Genomic DNA, 20,777 nt, shown 5'->3' on the forward strand with positions numbered 1-20,777 from the left:
GTCAGACCGTCTATCAGCTGTACATAGCCTTGTTTCTTGTTCCTAGCCATGGACATCTGTAGCTGGGGCATGATAACCAGGCAGTTGGTTTGACACAGTGACGTGCGGATTGGCAACAAGTCTATTGTGCTGGTACTTGTACCTGGTGATGAAAAAGGTCAGTAAACAGAAATGTCATTGGCATTACTATGCTTGGTACCTATATCTTGTATGAAATACTAGTACGTCAGGTTGATGAGTGTTGTTGACAGTAGGAGAGTATACAACGTGTCCGTAAAAACATGTGATTCAACATTCTACAATATCATGTGTCCCTTATTTAGGGGATTTTTGGTTGTTACTCTTCATGTTGGCAAATGCAAATTAAAACTCTTGGTATACTGATTTTTGGTGAACCCTGGTCTTCTGCCAGAATAGTGTTAAAACATCACAAATTTGAATTGCAAAACAACAGATGACATCAGTAACAATTTTAGATTTCTCAACAATACAAATCCATATTCAAACTTGCAATGGACATTCATGGATGATTTATCACATCAAACTGAAAAGTGTGCAAGGAGGGTGATAATTTGGTTTAGTTTCATCAGAGATGAGCAAATCATTGTCAGATCAACTAGCCCACTGGCTAGACACTGAAAAACCACCAGTAGCCCAACCTCAGTTTTCACTAGCCTATAACTTAAATATTCTGCTAACTTGTTGAACAATTAACTGGTCTGTAGGGCAAGTTGAGCAAAAACCTACCAGTGTGGTCTTAAAAACTACTAGCATATGGGCTTAGGCCATGGGATTCTCTCTCCCATTTCATTCTGTCATTTGTGACCTAGCAGTTCTGAGCAGTAACCCACTGGGAGAGAGAGGATTGACCTGGTCACCCCTATTCCCTGTGAACAGGTCCACACTCTTCAACGATAATAATGAGTTTGGGCCAAACCATAGTGGTAAAAGGGATAAAGAAGTGCCATCATCAGACAGATACGGTGTAATCTTACCCATGCTTCTTGTGCTCACTGATGACCTTGATGACCCTAATTCAGCAGAGAGAATCGTCACTTTTACCAGACTGACTGTCTTTCAATAAATACTTGTACTTGCCGTGAATACCACTGTCAATGATTGGATCATGTGCTGGACAGGTGATCTGTGACAAAAAACAAATAGTATAATGTTTGATATAGTTACTAACGTACAGTATCAGTGTGCTAACAACAGCATAGATTAGACTGCGTGGAAATAATTACATTTTGACTTTCACAAAAACGAGAGTAAAAACTTCATATTCTCCAGGAGCTTCAAAACAGTCCACACAAGTTGTATACCACCAAAGTAAATTTGAGTCTGAATATCAGCCCCTTGGAACACTATACTTTAGATAGACAGACAGAAATCTTGCTGACATCATACCACTGTACTTTATATTCTGTTGAGAACTGACTCTAGCGAATAACAAAATATTACAATGACTGTACCAATGCTGACTTGCCACAACACATATTATTAATTCAAATTCAACTACCATGTTGTTCTCTGAACCAACTTTCTGTCCGTCTGTCTGTGTCTGTCTGTCTGTCTCTCTTTTTGTCTCTCTCTCTCTCACCTTTTCTGCCTGTAGGTCTGGAGACTCAGGACAGCACAGTCCATGGGGAAAGAACAGCTTCTGTTCCATGACAGAGGCACTGTAGCTACATGATGCTGTGGACAGAAAGTGAATAAAATTCTTCAAATGGATCTACAGTCAAATAATAAATTGAAAGCAATAATCAGCTACAGCATTTTAAAATATCTTACACGTGAGGTATGACTTTGAGTAATGTACTGTACTGTACTTTGAGTACTGGACACAATTCACACACTTGAATGGTGTGATAACTTGAGCAAAATGCTCTTTTATCATCTCATTTAAACTTGGATGTTACAGCCAATCTAGAGATGGCAAGGCACAACACCATACAAGGAGATTATTTGTCGAGCATTTGCAACAAACATGTTCAAAGTATTTAAGTTTTTCAAAGCTCTCATGAAGAGAGTACTGAATTTGTCATAAAGTATTAAAATTTTAATACTCATGAGGGATTCAAATTTCAAAAATTCTCATATAGGAAATATTCAAATTTCCAAAATGCTCAAGAAGAAAGTATTCAAATTTTCAAATTGTCACAAAGAAAATACTAAAATTTTTTCAATATTCCGGTTGAGAAAGTATAATTTACTTTCAGTGTATTTTGGTTGGAGTTTAGCATACCATGTAGTCCATTGTTGATTGGATCAACACCAAAGAGACTTCTCCACAGAAACTGATTGGTTTTCTTGGCTTGCTGTGGATTGACTGGACCAATCAGATCTAAGAGTTTCTTGATTGCATTCTCTCTCTGCAGACACAGTATCAATGCTGGAGATGATGTCAGGTAGTCCACGTGCATCTTACACAGTACTTCATTCTATGGACAGAAACACAGATACCAATGTATTGTTATGTACACATGTCAACGGAAATAAGAACCTGTAGCTGGATGCTGTCTGGTGTCAGCTCTGTCAACATCAGACTTTGGAATATCCAAACTGTTTTAAATTGGGTGTAGAACATACATACTGCTCATCAGTTAAACTGAGTTCTGAAACAGCGACTCTCTTGGTTATGAACTTTTCCATCCCTACTTCCCTGTGAACAGGTCCACAGACAATAGGTTAAACCTGGAATTCGAACTGACCATGGTACAAACAAAACCAAGTGCACAAACGAGCACTGTAATACATGTATTGCTATACAGGTTTTTACACATGGGTTTGTTTGTACGACCATCACATGATCTCATGGGCGTACTGAGTCTATAGAGCACATGGCGTCCTTTAATATATTCCGGAGTAGAACAATTGACAAAGATATGGGCTTTGGTCAAACCATGGCGGTGAATCCAGTCAAAGATTTACAGGAAGATTACATACTGTATAAGTTTTACAGAACAAAGAGCAAAATGGGTTAGGGCCATCTGACAGACCTCACAAAACAGTGCATGTTTCACAACATCTTGATTTAAATCAATAGGCATGATTGTACAATCCTGTCAACAGAATGGAATTTGAATATTCTTTCTTGCTTGTACTGACAAAGTCCCATTTCACCAATTTGTATTCTGTTCCATTGACCTAGATATGATATCCATTCACCCATAGAAACTGTATATAGCCCTGCTATGTTCAAGAGTATGTCTACCAGCATGTACCCAAAACAAGTGTGTGTTAAAACAGACTTTAGTCTGACCAAACAAGGGTGATTTGACCACACATTGAATGCCTCATATACCAACCTGCACATCACACGGTGGTACCAACACCTTGGCTTCATCTGCTGATAACACTTCTAGTCTCATTCCCACCACATTGAAAGACTCCTGACAGATTCGTTTCAGTATCTTGCCAAGATGACGCTGGAATGCATCTGGTTTTATCACAACCAGTGTGGTCAGTGGTCTTGGACCTGTAAGAGTAAGACAAAAAAATATTCTTGGTTCAGTTGGAATTTACTGTGGCATGAAAACCTAGTATTTTATATTTTCGTCCATTGCTGTACACTAGCTCCAGGGCACCTACGTAGACAATCTTTTTCCACCCGTTGACATGTACGGTATAATTGGTGTTGACGTGTACAATTGGTGTTAGAAAATGTGCATTTTCACCAAGACCAGTTGAAGCTTGCGACCAGCTTTTAAAAAGTCAGACACGAAAGTTTTTCTCTGAAAAATAGCTTTACGCATTATTGTAAAAAAATGTTTACACATTGCTGAAGAGTTTCACCAAGAACAATTGAAGCTTGCGACCAGCTTTTAAAAAAGTCAGACACAAAATTTTTCCCTGAAAAAATATCTTTATACATTTCCTGATGATGACAGTGTGTCAGCTGTTTTTCTGGCTTGCTATATTAGGCCTGTTGACCTCTGATTTATAAATAAATAAACAAATAAACAAATAAATACCTGATAGCATTGTATCAAAGATGGCTTCCTCAACATAGACAATATTAGATGACCTGTGTTTGCCTCCACGTCCTTTGTGTTTGTTGCCTTTGCTGCCTGGACCGTCATCATTGGTCCAGTAATCCGATGGGCTACCTGGTGTTCCTGGGGTCACTATGTGGCCTGTGCGGACAGGTGGTAGGAACTTGAGATTGGGCCTCATTGTAGGGTCAGCGTACAGCTCTTTAGGGTGGAAGAACAGGGATGCCTGGCGATAGGCCACTTCGGCCGATGGCGACATCAGGGTGGTCAGGGGGCTACTCCGCATAGTGGTCATCAGACCTGTGACAGACTTGGGAATGTTCAGGAGGGACTGTAACTTCTGGAAAGCGTTGATTCCTCGGAAGACACACAGCAGAGTTGGCGCCGACATCAAGGTACGAATGCTGGTCTGCCAGTACTTGTCTCCAACTTCAAACGGTGTGATTTCTTTGGCCTGCATGGTGGATAACACTGGTAACCACTTGATACCGAGTAGTTCAAGGCCAGCTGTGATATCACTGACACCGGGCTGTGAGAAAAACAGAAATAAAAGCAAAAATATTTTGACAGACCGACACAAATATCATAACAAACATTGGCATATCAATACCAATAGCAGTGGTATGATAATGCTGAAGTATTTTTAACACTGAAACTTGGTTGAACTAAAATATACTGACTGTGATAACACTCTGTGAACTCAACATTACACTTATTCTGGTCTATAACTGGTCATGCACCATTTTTTTAGAGTGTTAGTCATTTCCATAGATGAATAGTGAAGCAAACTGTTGTAGGCTTATGTTAGGCTGGGAGAAAGGTTTGATGTCTTGCTATTGCGCATGTTGATAAAAATTGTTTACACAGGCTTTTTTTTCATCCTACTTATATTCCAGCTATAGTACAGTTTTGGAAAAGGAATGACTGAAATATTAACCCACTCACCCCTCATTTCCTGTAAACAGGTCCATATTCATCATTGATAACAATGGTTTTGGGTCAAACCATGGTAGTGAGGGGGTTAAATACCATGTCCCTGCAGCATGGCAAACGTTGTGCAAGATCAAGAAACCAAAAAACTTTTCTGTCCTTTGGTAAGTTTATAAATTTCAAACAAACCTTATCAGTCAGACCAAGGATCCTACCCAATGTGTTACCAATGCTTTTCATGGTAGATACACCAGTCAACGTGATCACAACGACCTGCTCTAACTCAGCACTGGAGTAGAAGTAACCGGACGACATCATGCTGGTTCTGGTTTCCTGGAGTGGCGTGCGGCAGAAGTCGCCCCCCAGTGTCTGCAGTAGACTGTCACTGAACGGAGTGGCATGGAAACAGTGGCAGGCTTTGACTTGGTCGTCATGGCTACTCTGTATCTCAATCAACAATCCTGGTGGGAAAATGAAACACAAAATTTACATTAACAAGGTTAATGCTGACCTTTCATGATTTATAATTTCACGATTCCAAGTCACAAACAAGTGATTTTTGTTGAAATTTTATCATAGTTACCCAGTTATATTACAAGGGCTCTACATAGGACACTGTTGCAGTCAGATTAGGGGGCAACAGAAATGGATATCTGGAACCAGGAAAAAAAAAGAGGGTAACTTTTAAATGTCTCATACTATAAATTCCATATCTTGCACACTAAATTTGGATATTGGGAAGTTACTGTGGGTAGGTCATACCCTCGTCACGTACACTGACACACATACATCAAGTACAAGTACTAACATTCACACAATTGTCAAACATTTCACAGTTCTGTATTTAGAAGATCACCACCCATCCATCCCATTTAAGAGTACAACAGTCAAAACATGATACTCAAAGCTTGAGCAAAAACTTGGGATCTAGGAAAGTGAGATATTAACTTATTCTGTATACTATTTTACTGATATTTCCACACTTCACAGATGCAAACTTTGTTTCTTGTGAAGTACATGCATGACAAGTGGCCATTTCTCTCTGAAAGTCACCCAACTTACCCAGGAGTGATAATTTCACCATCAGGGCTTCAATGAGTGAGTGTACAAGATGCATGGCGTTTTCCTTCCTCAGCAGTAGGATGGTACCTGGCCTTGGTGGCTGACGTGAAGTGGTGGGACCACTCAGCAACTGCTCCTGTATGGCATCGTCGAGGTTCATGGGTGACACTGGAGTGTGGAACGCGACGGGACAGAATGCTGCCAGCTGTGTTCCAACTATGCCTGCAATGGGTTACATGTGAAAAAGATACAGTGATTAACTGTCAATTTTCCATTCTGTGGGTTGTGAGAGCTGGCCAAAAATATTGCGCCATCTACAGTAGATATTTGGTGCACTGGATGCAGATGATGGCAGGCCTAAGCAAATCAGCTAGTCTGGGACCACACCAGATAACCTGTTCACCCCCCATGCCCTGTGAACAGGTCCACAATCACCATTGATAACGATGAGTTTTGGGACAAACCACAGTAGTGAAAGGGTTTCTGGACAAGTGAATTTGCCTTTCCACTTGTCCAAAAATTAGAGGATACTGATACACTTGCACAATGTAGAATAAATGCTGGGACCATATCATACAAACCAGACCTCCTGGGTGGAGAGTTTGATATTATTAAACCTTTAGTTTTATGGTGTACTATACACTATACACCGCAAAATATCTGTTGCCCACTCAGCTGGCTTTTGTATTTAATTAAATGTTACATCATTTGAAACAATTTTCCGTTTGTCAAATCTCATATCTCATATGCTTCAATGAAACAATTACCACAACTTCTTGTATGTATCACCACAACCCACACACAGGCTCTCAAATGCTCAAGAAAATAAAGTAAGGACTAAAACTATATGGCATAACTCGGATGACACTTTGTATCCAATATGCAACCATGAACATTTTCCAAGGTAAACTCACCCATGCTGTTGGCTCTCTTGACACTGAGTCGAACTCGACGGATTCCACGCAGTTGAAACCCTCTGTTCTGGCACTCAGCCACAATGATACCCACACACTGTGTTGGAACCAATGCTGACACGGTCAGGAACACATCGCCCTCGGCTGACGCGGTCAACGTCGCTGGCGGGCGACGACTGGGAAGAGACTGTACCAAGTTGGAGTCCAATGAGTCATCCTCCTGTGAGGATGAACCTTTCTTGGGCTTCTTTCGCGTTGGACTGTGAGCGCGTTTCTTCACGTTGGACGACGATAGCGGATTGGTTACACCAACATCAATGACACCACTTGGCGGTACGCGTCCTCCAAACCAACGAGCTAGTTCAGAGTTAATTCGCGCCGGGTTTCGCGGGCAAAACAGCCACACTTCGTCTCTTGATTCACCACCATATTTTGCACACAGGGAGAGCGGGTCGGTGCGCCGGGCTAGCTGGGGGTCTGACGGGCCGACTGCATCAAGCCACTTGCTTCTGGCGCAGTGTCCGCGTAGCGCCAAGGCCACGATAGCGCCAACGGTGTTCATGGTCTGCAAATCACTGTCCAGCTGCTGCTCTGGTGAGCTGCTGGCATTTCTCTTTTCATTGACGCTGACGGCAGAGTGGACATTTGGAATGAAGTTGCCTGTTGGATAGAGCACCCTAATGCCGGATAGGTCCAAGCCTTCTTGAAGCACCCTGTACAGTACACCCATCATGGCATGTGGATCATGATAGATGTGCTTGTAAATCAAACTCAGCGTGTTCTGTATTTCAGCATTGCCGTTGTATTCTTTGCATACATCCTGTTCTATCAAATTTTCCTCACAGTCGACTGTCTGCCAGAAGAATCCGACCGTAGAGGTGAAAGTGTTCTCCACAGCGTGCAAGTCACGACTGAGTGAAGTGAGCGTAGACAGTGGTTTTGTTGTCACGGCTGGTAGTGTTGGTCTATACGAACCATCAGCCTGAACACCACTGTTGTCAGACGCAGACGACTTCAGAACTTGACTTTTGCCACCAACCTCATATGCAAATAAGCCCTGTAACCATGGACACACCGTCTGAATGGTATTGGTTGACAGAAATTTTGTGACACTCTGCTGGAACGGGGAACTGTCTTTGAACTCGTCACGCATTCGTGACTTCTTCTTCGTGGGCGTGTTCTTGATAACAATTTTGTCCCTTGGCGTGATTGCGACAGCCAGAGACAGAAAATTCTCCTGCCAGAGCTGTTGTAACCCTATGACACAAAACGGCGCCTCTGTGGATTTCAATTCCACCTTGGACGACGTGGATGGCACCTCCCTCTGCAAGAAGTCATAGTTCTCGGGGACAAGCGACAACAGCCATGTTAAGAGCGCAGCGTACGTTGCAGAAATTCCTGAGGTATTGTCTACTTTTCTGTTTCCACTGCTACGATGAGCCATGACCTCTCCATTGCTTGTCAGGTGGACTGTCATCATAAGGCATTCCTGGTCACTTTTCAGGATTGGTGGTAGAGTCTGTGGTGCCGGCTCATATGATGCCTCCTTCAAATTTGCAACAGAAAAAAAATTTGGTTAAGGCAGTATTTGTACAAACATAAATTAGGTAAATGTTATATGTGTATTACAAATGCAACTAATTATTTGTCACTTCTTGTAAATTCTAAGTCTATATACTGGAATGACACATCAACCTAGTTCCTATGTCGCCATCAGGTCTTGTTGGTTAAAACAAGTGAGGTAGAGCATGTCCAATATGGTGCATATTAACAAAATGTATATATATTTGAAGGCCCTTGAATACCTAGATACTGTAAATATGATTTTCACTGACCAAACCTCTGATCACATACCATGCCCAGTAAGTGAAAATATACGTCAATTTTGCTCCATGCCACTTTTTGCTGACTCAGCAAATGGTCAAGATGTAGCAATACTTCGTACACAGTATACTGTAACCCCAGTTGATCAATTATAGTTTTTCTTGTAGGCTGTCATACCGATAATTTTCCTCTTATAAACACTGTCTCAAAATATCACTTCCCATCTGATAAAATTGTAAAAAATTTTCAAATTTTCTAAATACATGTATTGTTTTTCAAATACCCTGAGTGGCCGCAAATGAACAAGATATTTACATGTATAAGCTTCAAGTTTTTCCCCCAACCTACCAAATCAAAGATGGTAGGGGTGCTATCAGCACACCCATGCTTGCCAGACACTGAACATCTTGGTCTTAAAGTCTCCAGTTGTCTCTGAAGACGCACTCTAGACTGTCTCTCTTGTTCTCTCTGCTCTCGTAGTTTCTTGGCAGCCTCAGCTTTCTTTTGTTTTTCTTTTTCAAGCTGTCTCTCTTTGTCTTTCAAGTCTTTCCTCAGATTTTCTTCTTTGGTTGGCGTGAGCTTGGACGGTTTGGCTTGCTCCACTGTTGGAACAGCGTCAGCTTTCTAGATGCGTACAAATTTAGGAGGCACAACGATAAATTACTTTCTCGGATGAATACATTATTTTTTTATAGAATGAAACACAATGTGATTGAATTAATGGCTTAGTTTGCACGCTCAATGAAAGTTTGTGATCACTGATGCACACAATCTCCTGTTTCCTGTAGCACTGTAGAAGGAATCATGTTGGTTGATGATAAATACATTATTTTGTATACAGAATAAAGTCACAATGTGATGAAAAGGCAATTCGATTAAGACAACTGAAAGTTGTAGTTAATACTTTTCTAACTTTACTTTCTTGCAAGTTCAATAATATACTGTACAACTACACTGACATGTAATTTCCTGTACTGATCATCTGCTAATTGTCATCAATCACTTATCTGCTAATGAAAAAGAGCAAAATGGTAGCCATGGAACCACAAAGAATTACATGATTGACACTCAACACCAAGAACACTCTGCTTGAATAATTACAAAAGAGAAATCACTCTGGTATTAATGTGAGGACTGTTTACTTACATTATCATCAGCTTTGCTTTGGACGGAGTTGGTGAGTTCTTGGTTCTGCTGACTGAAAAGTTCACTTTTTCTGATCTTCCTCACTTTCCTGCAAAAACAGAAAAATGTGGTGGTGACATGGGTATGGAAACATCCTAATTCTATATGGTCTATGAGGTAAGCCTGATTGAGACTGTGCCCATACTAATCAATTTAACAAGTCAACATAATCCTAGGTAGTCCAGTTGTTTCATAAAGCTATGGAGGGCCCCCTAACAAAGCGATACTGTTTTCATTAACCCTTTGAGTGCAGTAACTTCTCCCCCTAAAATTTTAGTGTAACATTTTACCAAGTGTTATGAATTTTTCTGTAATTTTTTATAATTTTGGACCAAATGGATACAACCTTTCAATGGCTACAATTTTGGACAAAATTTTGATAAAAATCTCAAAAACATTGTATAGGTCAGACAAAAAGTAGCTGGTTATGTTCTATTCTACAAAAGGCAACAACAGTTGACTTTGGCACTCACAGGGTTAAGTTTAATGGTCCAGTATTTTTCAGTTGCACTGTTGATATTTATCAACTGGTATCGACCACATAATAGTCAGTGTGCCCTATATCATACTATATGCCAATTTGACAAGCGTTGACTAAACAGTGTTCTCTTTGAGTCTAGAAAAGTAGCACATTGGTTCAAGGAAATTTACAATATTCCTAAATTGATTCAAAGATTTCAGAAATCTTCAAAGTAACAGGGCACACTGATGGTTACTGTTTTATAAAAGCACTAATGTGATATATGTCAAACATAAGTACTTCTGCCTGACTGGGCTCTATCCAATACTCAAACTTATTCAATTACTAACCAAACTTAATACAGAAAGAGTTCATGATGGTGAATATCTTTATTTGTTTTAACAAATCTATCTATCTGTCTGTCTGTCTGTCTGTTAGTTACCTGGTAGGTTTGTACGGCACAGGTTTGGTGGAACTCCCCCACATGTCATCTGTTGGTGTTTTACCACTGCTGATAGTGTCTCTGATCTGACGTCTCTGCTGGTGCCATGTTGCCATGTCATCGTCACTGCCATCATCCGATACATCATCCCTGTTAATGAACCAACATAACATTATGCCATTAAATGAGCCATCTCAATATACAGTATTCAGTTGTGGCTGTTGAGTTGCAATATGCAATACATACATGATGTACTGACATAGAGATGAGGTTAGAAAAATACATAGTACTGTGCTTCATAATTCCTGTTGTTTTAGAGATGGTAGAGCACGAGGCACTGATCCACATGTAAAATATAAATCAGTGGAAACATTTGTAAGGTATGATACACTTCTTGTATCAGAAGTTAATTACCATTCAGACTATATGTACATACAATCCTGTACATGCCTTATAAATCACTACTTGGCTATGCATACACAACAGATCTGACTGGAAAGCTGTAGTAAAGGAGGGCTAAGTCTAACGTTTTCCAACTTGTTAATTTCAAGTGTGTTGTGTGACTGACATCCAATTTGCCGTGCTCACCTTGTTTCTTGCTGGATACCCAGAATCCTCTGTATTGCATCAACACCAGCTGCCTATGGATTAAAGAAGCATTAATATGTTATGTATAATCTGTTTGAACCAGTAAAGCTACCAGTACACACTGAGTGTTCCCATCATAATGTGATAACAATGGTGACAATGTTGAACACAACATGAAAACATTGTATGCTATTAAACAGTAAACATAATTTTCTCTTCTCTATTTTGCAAATGTATTTTACTATTAAATTTGGGATATTTTAAGGGTACCACAGGGAGATTTACTCTTACCTTGTTCACCCCCAATTCCCTGTGGACAGGTCCACACTCACCATTGATAACAAGGGGTTTGGGTGAAACCATGGTAGTGAAAGAGTTTAACATATATCATCCTATACGTTATTGAGAAGATCATTTGTCCACCTCAATTTTTGACATGAACAATATTTTATTGAGTCATAAATCTCTAAACGGCCATCATAAATGACAGGTGATGTCCTTTTTTCATTTTTTCAAGATAGTCTACACATAGAGGTACTTAAGGGAAAATGTTACAACCATGAGGTTTACTTGTTGACATTCCTATCTACACTTTACCTGTTCTTGTTTCTTCAGGTCAAAGTCTCTGAGATCTAAAAATATAGTCTCTTTCTCCTCTTGTTTTTCTGTTTTGGATTTCTGTGGGAATTCCATACTGGTGCTGACACCAGTACTGACACCAGTCGATGATGTCTTTGGACGTACTCTGTGCAGAAAAAGAAGTGACATATTCATCATAGGCATAGTGTCTAACATGGTGTTAGAAGTTTAGATACCCCAAGCAATTTAACTGATGGCTTCTCTCAACTGAAAATCCCTTCAAATTTGCAAATATCCATACACATTGAAATGGGGATGTCAGCCACATTTATTCATGGAACACCAGTAGCACTATTGCATTGTTTCTGCAAGGCCACCTATGTGAAAATCAGTCATATGCAGATACAGATGACCAAATTCCTACAATTTTTATTAGAAAAAAACTTTTTTTTTCATATTTACTGTCATTTTTCAGGTTATTTGTAATATGAAGGTAGTGATCTTGACTATTCCAGATGTACACGAATACACTAATTTGTACATAACGTGAATACAATCAATACATCAACTTAGATTATAATTTTTTTACCAATTGGCTACCGTAATGTTTGTGATAACATACAAAGAATTTGTATCTATAACTTAATAATTTCACCTATGAGCACAACCTAATGCTGCTAGTATATCTTGTTTTAATCAAGAACCCTTTACAATGCCTGTATGTTTAACTTGCCGTGGGTATAATCTCGTAGTGAAACAGAATAGAAAGTTATGCTTTGCAAAACGGCATCAGGCATAGCGCTGAGAGGAGTTACAGCAGACTGCTCAACTGAATCGACATAACTTACTGCATGTAGGAGTGTGAGTGAGCAACAAGCAAAATGCTGCCAGCGACAGCAAATGACAGAAGCAAAACATTACAACATTGTCTGTTGTTTACCTGTGAGTTGAGGTAGCATCTCCAGACGCTGTCTTGTGCAGGGTCTGTTCAGGCCAGGCTTCCCTGACAGCTCTCTTTGGTTTGCTGGCAGAGTAAAGCTGATCTGCTGAGACATTGCCACCAGACTGCTGGATGCACAGCTGTGCAAGTTTGTCCATCAGTGTCTGATTATCATAACCCTCTGTGAAAGATGATACAAGAGACAAATGGATTATCAAAGTGTAATGGCTATCAGAATTACAAATCACTGCGAAGACAATACTTTATTTACAGCACTACGGGGACTTCAAAATTGTTCTTGTTGTGTTGGCCCTAAACCAATTCATTTTCATGAGTCTGAGAGGATGTACCTGTGTTCTTCAACCTTAGCAAAGCCACTATCATAACAAGACAAAAACTTCTTTTCTGGCTCAAAATAAAGAGCTTTAAAAAGTTGTACTTGACAAACATACCAGATTTAGACTCTGCAGCATCACCATGAGTATCAAACAGCTTGCTTGTCTCTTTAGAATCTTCCATGACCTCAGTGGATCCCTTCTCTTGATCGATGACCTCTAACAAGCCGTCAAGGTCAACATTATCCACAATTTGCATGGATAACGTGGGTCTCTCTGTTGGCAGGAAGTCAGAATACACTGATGATTTCAAGAGTAATTCTTTCTGTGTGGTGTTCTCGTTTTCATCTTTGGTGACTTTCATGTCTTTCTCTCGAGTGCCTGAGTCTTTATCCTCGTCAATGGATTCCTTGTCATCTTCTGTCAGTATGCCAGCTGACGGTTCTGAATCGGCAGAATTATCACTGGTGTTAGCTTTACGGTTTTCATTTTCTCTAGTATTTGATTCAGTCATGTCTCCCCACGACTGAGTGAACTCCTCATCGTCCCAAGCAGGAACTGTACGATTACGTCTCTCGGCATTATCCAGTTGGGCCAGTGCTGCTGTAAAGTTGGGAGTCACTTCATTGGACGGTGTTGGCGTCGTTGGCAGCTCATCAGAGGAAACGGTATCGCTGTCATCACTGCGTTCATCGGCCTCGGCAGACGGGGACTTCAGGGACCGGTTGAAGATTGACACTTCTTCATCAGAACTTGCCTGAAAATGGTTCAGAACAACACGTTACCATGATCTTGTGTAGATCTCCTTCAAAGCACATAATTTAATTCACACAGATGACATAGAAAAGTCTGTGATACAAACCAATCACAGCAGAAGTTGACAGCAATTTTCATCTTTGAATAGAAGTGCTGACAGAAAAACTATCCCAAACTGGTAATTGGGAATAAGATATGTGGTCTAACTTAAAATTTTGCCTGGAAATGAAATGCACTGGCTGGTAATAGATTTTGATTCCAAAATGCCATGCAACTGTATTTTGAATGATACATTCAAGTAAGGAGAAACCTAGCATAATTTCTGTGAATTACATTATCTCTTTCTATGTATTTCATGTTCATTTTTGTTTATCATTGATTAACTGGAAAACAAGCCTTTGTTCCATGCTTTGTGAACTTACTCATTGTTTTTTGTTTTTGAAAACATGTAATTTGTTCATAGATTCTTCAAGGCAAATAGGCTGAGGCTAAGAAGCTTACTGTATTGCTGGTTTAGACTGAGAAAGAACAATCAGATATTATACTCACATCAGAGAGTTCAAAGTCAATGGACGGCAGACTTGCTTGTACTTCAGCAAATATAGAATCTAACTGTGGCTTGAGTCCCGTACCTTCTGGTAATGCCACAAACTCAACTGTATGATTATTGCTTTCGGCTGGGGACTTGTTGGGGGATTTCTTTGATCCGGACATGATGTAAGTACAACGCTGGGATGTGGCTTGTACCTGTGATGGTGTTCAATGAAGCAGAATGCATAAATAACCAAATGCAAAAATGATTCTTTAGCTTTGAATCTGTGGAGCAAAGCAAACCCAAGACCGGACTCACATTATCAAGGTCCAATCCAGATGTGGGTCGGTCAAATGACTAAGGTTATTAGCTGTGAACATGGAAGTAGAAATTTTCTTCATGAACAATGGGCTGCTTGCTGTTTATTCAGTGGTGCATACAATGCATGTACTGCAATATATTGTCACTGATGTTTTTACTACTACATTTTCAGTTTCTCAAAAACATTTGACGAGCAGTTATATTCAGTCACAAATGAGGTGTGAATTGATCACTGGTCACACAAATGATTGCTACTATCAGTGTTTTCTTTTTGCAGATAACCAAACAATTATTAGGCATAACCACGTGGCATAACCATAGACCCCTGACTTCTAGGTCTATAGCATAATTACACTAAAATTGCCTTAGACAAGGATGGACTTTCACCCTGGCCAAAAAATTTCTGCATGAGGAACTACGACCTAACATGTAAGAACGAGTCAGCAATTGGAAAGCTCAGTAAAACAGTGCCACTGACAAATTAACTGATGATACCTAGCTAACTTAAGGTCATATCCAACTCATTTCACAAATGGACTTTGGCGGTAACTTGATACATGTAGCTTGATTGTAAACACGGAGGGAGAGAATTACACCATACAAAATGCTGACTCACCTACATATATTATGGAAATTACAAAGTGTGCAAAGTAAATGACTCAATGTTTAGTCCATCACTCTGTATATGCTTTTGACTTGATATAAATTTTACTCAAAAGTGTATAAGTACCTCTAGTTCAGTTTAATTTCTTAGTTTTCGTTGAGCAATGTTAACTTTAACGGTTTGCTAATGACTTTAATCACCTGATTATGGAACTTTTGATCCTTATCATTAGAATCAATGTTGTGGTTTGGGGAAATTACGAGGTACCGTTACCATAATTTACAATGCATTCACAGCAATTCAGAGTCAAGACTCTTATTCACTCAGGAAAGTAATGGTTTGGTAACTGAAAATTAGTAGTTCTCTGCTTTGGTGCGGTAACCCTACTCCTATGACATTCGTCATCGGCACGAAGATCCAGCCAAGGCCACAAGAGATTGACTACTACCTTCTCAAGAAGCAGACGTCGGCAATGTTCAGTTAAATGGCTGCGTAGCAAAATTATACTCTGCGACGGCGCGTATTTGGTGAACGCCGTTATTCATATGCCAGCACTGGCAACCGTGTAACGCCCGAAACACACAGCAAGCTACGCAGGGCTATCCCTCGGTCCTCCCACACTGACGGCAGCCGTCAGCTGGTTGCGCGTGCAGACTAACGGTATTATGATCACACCACGAACCGTGGTTGAAATAATGATCTGGCAAAAGCGTTGCGTAAATATCTTGCTAAGAGCTTCATTCATATCCATATGTGCCCCGAAAGGTACCTGATCAATGCCATCGCCAACAACACCTGTTGAATTTCAAAAACAACACTAAGTCAAGCTCGCTGATCCGAGCTTTGAGCGAGCAAGCGAGAGTTGCAAGAGTTGTAAACATCGAACTTTCAGTACGGAAAAACCTCTTCAAACATAATGCCACAGCATCGTACACGCTAAAGAAGGACTGGTACGTACCGCTTTTAAGTTTCCCGGCCTTTGGTCACAACTTCATTTGGAAAACTGGACGGAATAAGATAATAAGAGTATGAACACCGAAGTCAGACAGAAAAGTTGAAATGAAAGAATTTGGCCGCCATAGTAAATGCCCGGATGGCTACAGCAGTGCAGCTTGGGAAATTTCCTTAACCTTTGTTACTTTAGGTCACCCTCGTACTGTATTAATCTTCTTCTTTTATCTGTGGTTATCATTGCTCTTTTCTGATATTGAACTGTGTTTAGTGAGGTAAATTTACACAGAGTGTTGCTCATTTTTTGTTTATTCCATGCATAGGACTTATGGAAATATATATTTCTGTTTTGCAAGAGGCTATATTCCAAGATGGCAGCCCCCTTCGAATAGAATGAAAGTTGAGCTTCCCCGAAAAATAAGTATTCCGATTTATTGTTTTTGTGACGAGTTATCGTTTTCTGTTACAAGAGTGCAATTTTCAAGGTTGTTTTGTTTCGCAGGAAAGCATATATCAGTGAATGTTTTGGCTTTCGCGATAGCTGTTGGTGTATTAGTTGTAGCACTGCTGACATTGTTTTTCAACCGGTAGCCGTTTCATTCTGTGTTCAAACGATTGTTGTCAAAAGCAAGGATTGGAGTGTGATTTTAAACCTCTTCGACGTGGCAGACTGATATTAGGAATAATCGTAACCATTTTGAAGCTTCATACGTGTCGTCTGTACCGATCATCGAGAACAAATCATGTAGTGGGTTGGTCTTCCGCCGATTTTGAGTAAGAGCAGATAGCCGTACGGTAAGTTACGTGTATACATACATGTGTTGTCCAGAACATCTCCGCAGTTTTAATATGGTACCCAACACTTCGTTTAGAATCTCTTCGTAGTTTAGACTGGAGCCTGTAAGTTTTGGGCACGATGTCAAAACTACGGAGAGGTCCTAGACCAGTATATCGGTATTCTCTCCGTCTGTGTCCGTGTTCACTGACACTGGCCCAATTTATCCGGATTCGTCTCTATAAAGGGCGCCTCAACAGTGTACATGCCGTATGGCGTAGAATGCATGCCTAAATTCGCCAATGCAGCATTGCAAGGCAAACTGCAGTATTGCAGAACGGGAATGATATGATTCAATATACAACGAAATACGTATGCTTGATTGTTATTAGGACCATAGACCCTTGAGGTTTTTCTTGATGGTCTATGTTATGACTAGCTGTGGGTCCATAGCTGTGGTAGCTGCAAAATTGTAGCGCTACGGTGAGGCGGTCGGTGATTTTTGGTTTTTGCGACTTCGCTCACCAGTAGCGCTACAATGCCGATGGCCCTGTAGAGGGTAAAATAAGCGCATCCCACTGGACCAGGCGTGTTGATGTGAAATGCTACATATATACTGCATTTGGTCGTACCGATTTATCACTACTGAAGACTAAACAGTAGACTGCTCTAACCTTGTCGTTTATGGGGTTTGGAAATTGTTCAAACACGTCGATCGTGTTCCGAAAACATTTCTGGGAGCCGCCATTACCAACTTCCGGTAATGGCGGCTCCAAGAAACATGGATGCCCCACGCTCACTGTTTATGGAACGCGATCGACGTGTTTGAACAATTTCCAAACCCCATAAACGACAAGGTTAGATCAGTTTACTGTTTAGTCTTCAGTAGGGATAAATCGATACGACCAAATGCAGTAAATATGTAGCATTTCACATCAACACGCCTGGTCCAGTGGGATGCGCTTATTTTACCCTCTACAGGGCCATCGGCATTGTAGCGCTACTGGTGAGCGAAGTCGCAAAAACCAAAAATCACCGACCGCCTCACCGTAGCGCTACAATTTTGCAGCTATAGCTGTAGTGTTTTCAGACAGGATTCCTGCCTTTTACGGGCTGGTTTTGACGTTTACGATTTTAACCCTGCCACCACAGCTGTGGGATATTCCATAGACTAGTGTCCAAATCCGCCGCAAGCACCCTTTGCGCAAGTTTGTTTCGACAATGTTTTGAAAAAGTTTCCATCCAAATTACAAATTGCCAACACTCATCGACAGATTGGTTATTAGGGACTCACCACGACAAGAAATCAGCTCAAAATTCACTGAAATAGTGCTTTTTTCTAGCCTTTACCCGACATGACTACCGGAGACCGCCATTTTGCTTGCGTAAAACTGTTGGTCAAGGCTCCATGCAGCACGTCACTATGGTGACGAAGGCGGTGACCTCTCAACTTCTAAACACCAACTGAGAGATTCATCGTGTGATATCGATGACCATCGTTTGTCTTATGGACATTGCCAGTCTCACAAAACTGAAATTAAACTTTTACTTGGGGAAAAAAGTTCAGTCCTAGGATCTGTGACTATTCATGGGGTGCGGATGCCAGCCATAATCTCTCAGTTTGTGTTTAGAAGTTCTTAGAAATCTTTAGCAAGTGTTAGGTCATACAAGTCTAAATTATCAAGACATTACATGGGTCTGTTAAACAATAAATTTTCTCCTGACAACACTTGTCCTTGGGTGGGAAGTGCCACTGTTAAAGTTGCCGTCTCTGTTAATTTCTCTGTATATTTTGACAGTTTTTTGTATAGTTTTTTTGATATTTATATTGTTATATTTTTTTAATTTATCTTAATTCATCTCATCTGTTTTTCATTTGTATGTGTAATTTGTAAAACTTGTCCTTTTGTGGAGGGTTGCTTTCTATAGGTGTCAGTCACCTGTGCGACTCATCCTGACATCATGTCAAAGCTGAATAAATAAATAAATAAATAAATAAATAAAAACTAAAATGAGCTAACTAGGAATGCATAGGGAATTTCTAACAATGTATTCCTCAAAACATTATCATTTAAGTATTGATAAAGTAAATATCAATTTGCCATTCCCCCGGTTACTTGAATATTTTAAGTTTAAAAATGAATTTTCTCTTCTCTTGTTTGGTTTCTCAAACCAACACAGATGAACTGAAGCCAGGATTGATTCCATAGGGTGACCTGTGAAATCCTCTCACCATGGATTATCCGTATGAAGCGTCAGATGAAGCCAGTGAGTCTGAACTACTTGATAGCAGCCTATCTCGGTGGCGTGGTGGATGGAACCCCTCAGAAGCTAAAGAGGTCTTTGACCCAATACCACTGGATCTTTACACAGCGTCCTCTATAGGCCAGTATGACTGTGTACATGCCATCATAGTCAGGTAAGTGAAATAAGCTTTGTTATGCTATGTCAGTTGTTGCTTTATTTTGTGTTTCTTGGATGAATTGTCTGATGCTATTGACCCTGTCAGGTACTGGCCTTATGTTATTTTCGTCTTTCTCCATAATGTTTGCTATGAGTGGGAATAAAGCAAATACTTTGCTTACAGTTGACAAAAAGTGGAGTTTCCCCTGTTCAAACGCGATCTTTTCCCCCTTTTTTATACCAAAACCTTCAATTGGATTAAGCTACTCACCCCCAATTTTTCTCTTTGGAGGTCCACACTTGACATTGAAAACCAAAGGGTTTGGGTGAGACCATGGATGGTGAAAGGGATTAATGGCCTCTCTTTCTTTGCAGTGGAGAGCTTGACTTAAACAAGAAAAACAGCGGAGGATGGACAGCGTTGATGTATGCCAGTTACATCGGCCATGACAACATTGTCAATCTATTACTGGATGCTGGCGTTGATGTCAATATCAAATCATCCAAGGGACGTACATCTTTGATGTTGGCTGCAAGCTGTGGAAATGAAAGTGTTATCTATTTCCTTCTACATGTATGTACATAAATTAACTGTGCATTCCACCTCCCATAATTTAACCCTTTGAGCGCCAAAGTCAATTTTTGTCAACTTTACAAAATGTACCCCAGTCAAATTTTGTCAGATTTTTGCCAAAATTTTGATCAAAAACTAGCTAACTAAATGTGATGTCCTGAGATGCTCCAAAATTATCAAAACAAATACAGAAAAATTCATAAAGATTGGTAAAATGTTGCACTAAAATTTTGGTGGGAAAAATTACAACACTCAAAGGGTTAATATTTAAGCCCCACAAACTCTATCTTTTGCATTTTACTTACCAAAACTATTTCATACAATCTTCAGAGAGATGTTTTACTTTCCTGTTATGAAGCCATATTGGCTGACAATATGGCTTTTTCAATCTTTGGTGATGAATTCTATCAATTAAATTCAGGTGCACACATGTATTTTTGTGGCGGCCATATTTTGAGTTGGTAGTTGAAGATTATTTATGATAATTGTTGAAATCTAAGTTATGTGTTTATTGCCAATATTTGGAAAACATTCTGTGGTCACACTTCAGCAAATATTTTTACAGAAGTTGCATTTGATTTCAAACCATCTTATTGAAAGAATTCAA

The 20,777-nt window shown here is 40.0% G+C and overlaps 2 protein-coding genes across 2 annotated transcripts in view; one reads left to right on the plus strand and one right to left on the minus strand.

Annotated features, from left to right (window-relative positions):
* Positions 1-16,605, minus strand: LOC139126120 (dynein axonemal assembly factor 8-like). The gene is made up of 18 exons (XM_070692172.1): positions 16,426-16,605; positions 14,560-14,757; positions 13,372-14,011; positions 12,920-13,100; positions 11,998-12,145; positions 11,401-11,453; positions 10,813-10,962; positions 9,872-9,959; positions 9,074-9,349; positions 6,902-8,447; positions 5,988-6,209; positions 5,115-5,386; positions 3,975-4,524; positions 3,309-3,478; positions 2,246-2,441; positions 1,601-1,695; positions 996-1,144; positions 1-142 (listed from the first exon to the last, which is right to left on the minus strand). Exons 2-17 carry the CDS (start codon positions 14,722-14,724, stop codon positions 1,037-1,039), a joined length of 4,860 nt encoding a protein of 1,619 aa, XP_070548273.1. The 5' UTR covers positions 14,725-14,757; positions 16,426-16,605; the 3' UTR covers positions 1-142; positions 996-1,036.
* LOC139126122 (ankyrin repeat and SAM domain-containing protein 3-like) overlaps positions 16,350-20,777 on the plus strand; it is an 18,590-nt gene continuing 14,162 nt past the window's right edge. Inside the window, 4 exon segments of the mRNA XM_070692173.1 lie at positions 16,350-16,417; positions 16,742-17,213; positions 19,375-19,612; positions 19,972-20,170. Coding sequence (XP_070548274.1) covers positions 19,428-19,612; positions 19,972-20,170 — 384 coding nt within the window. The 5' untranslated portion in view covers positions 16,350-16,417; positions 16,742-17,213; positions 19,375-19,427.

Source organism: Ptychodera flava, assembly GCF_041260155.1.
Source record: "Ptychodera flava strain L36383 chromosome 3 unlocalized genomic scaffold, AS_Pfla_20210202 Scaffold_26__1_contigs__length_13983176_pilon, whole genome shotgun sequence".
Classification (NCBI taxonomy): domain Eukaryota; kingdom Metazoa; phylum Hemichordata; class Enteropneusta; family Ptychoderidae; genus Ptychodera; species Ptychodera flava.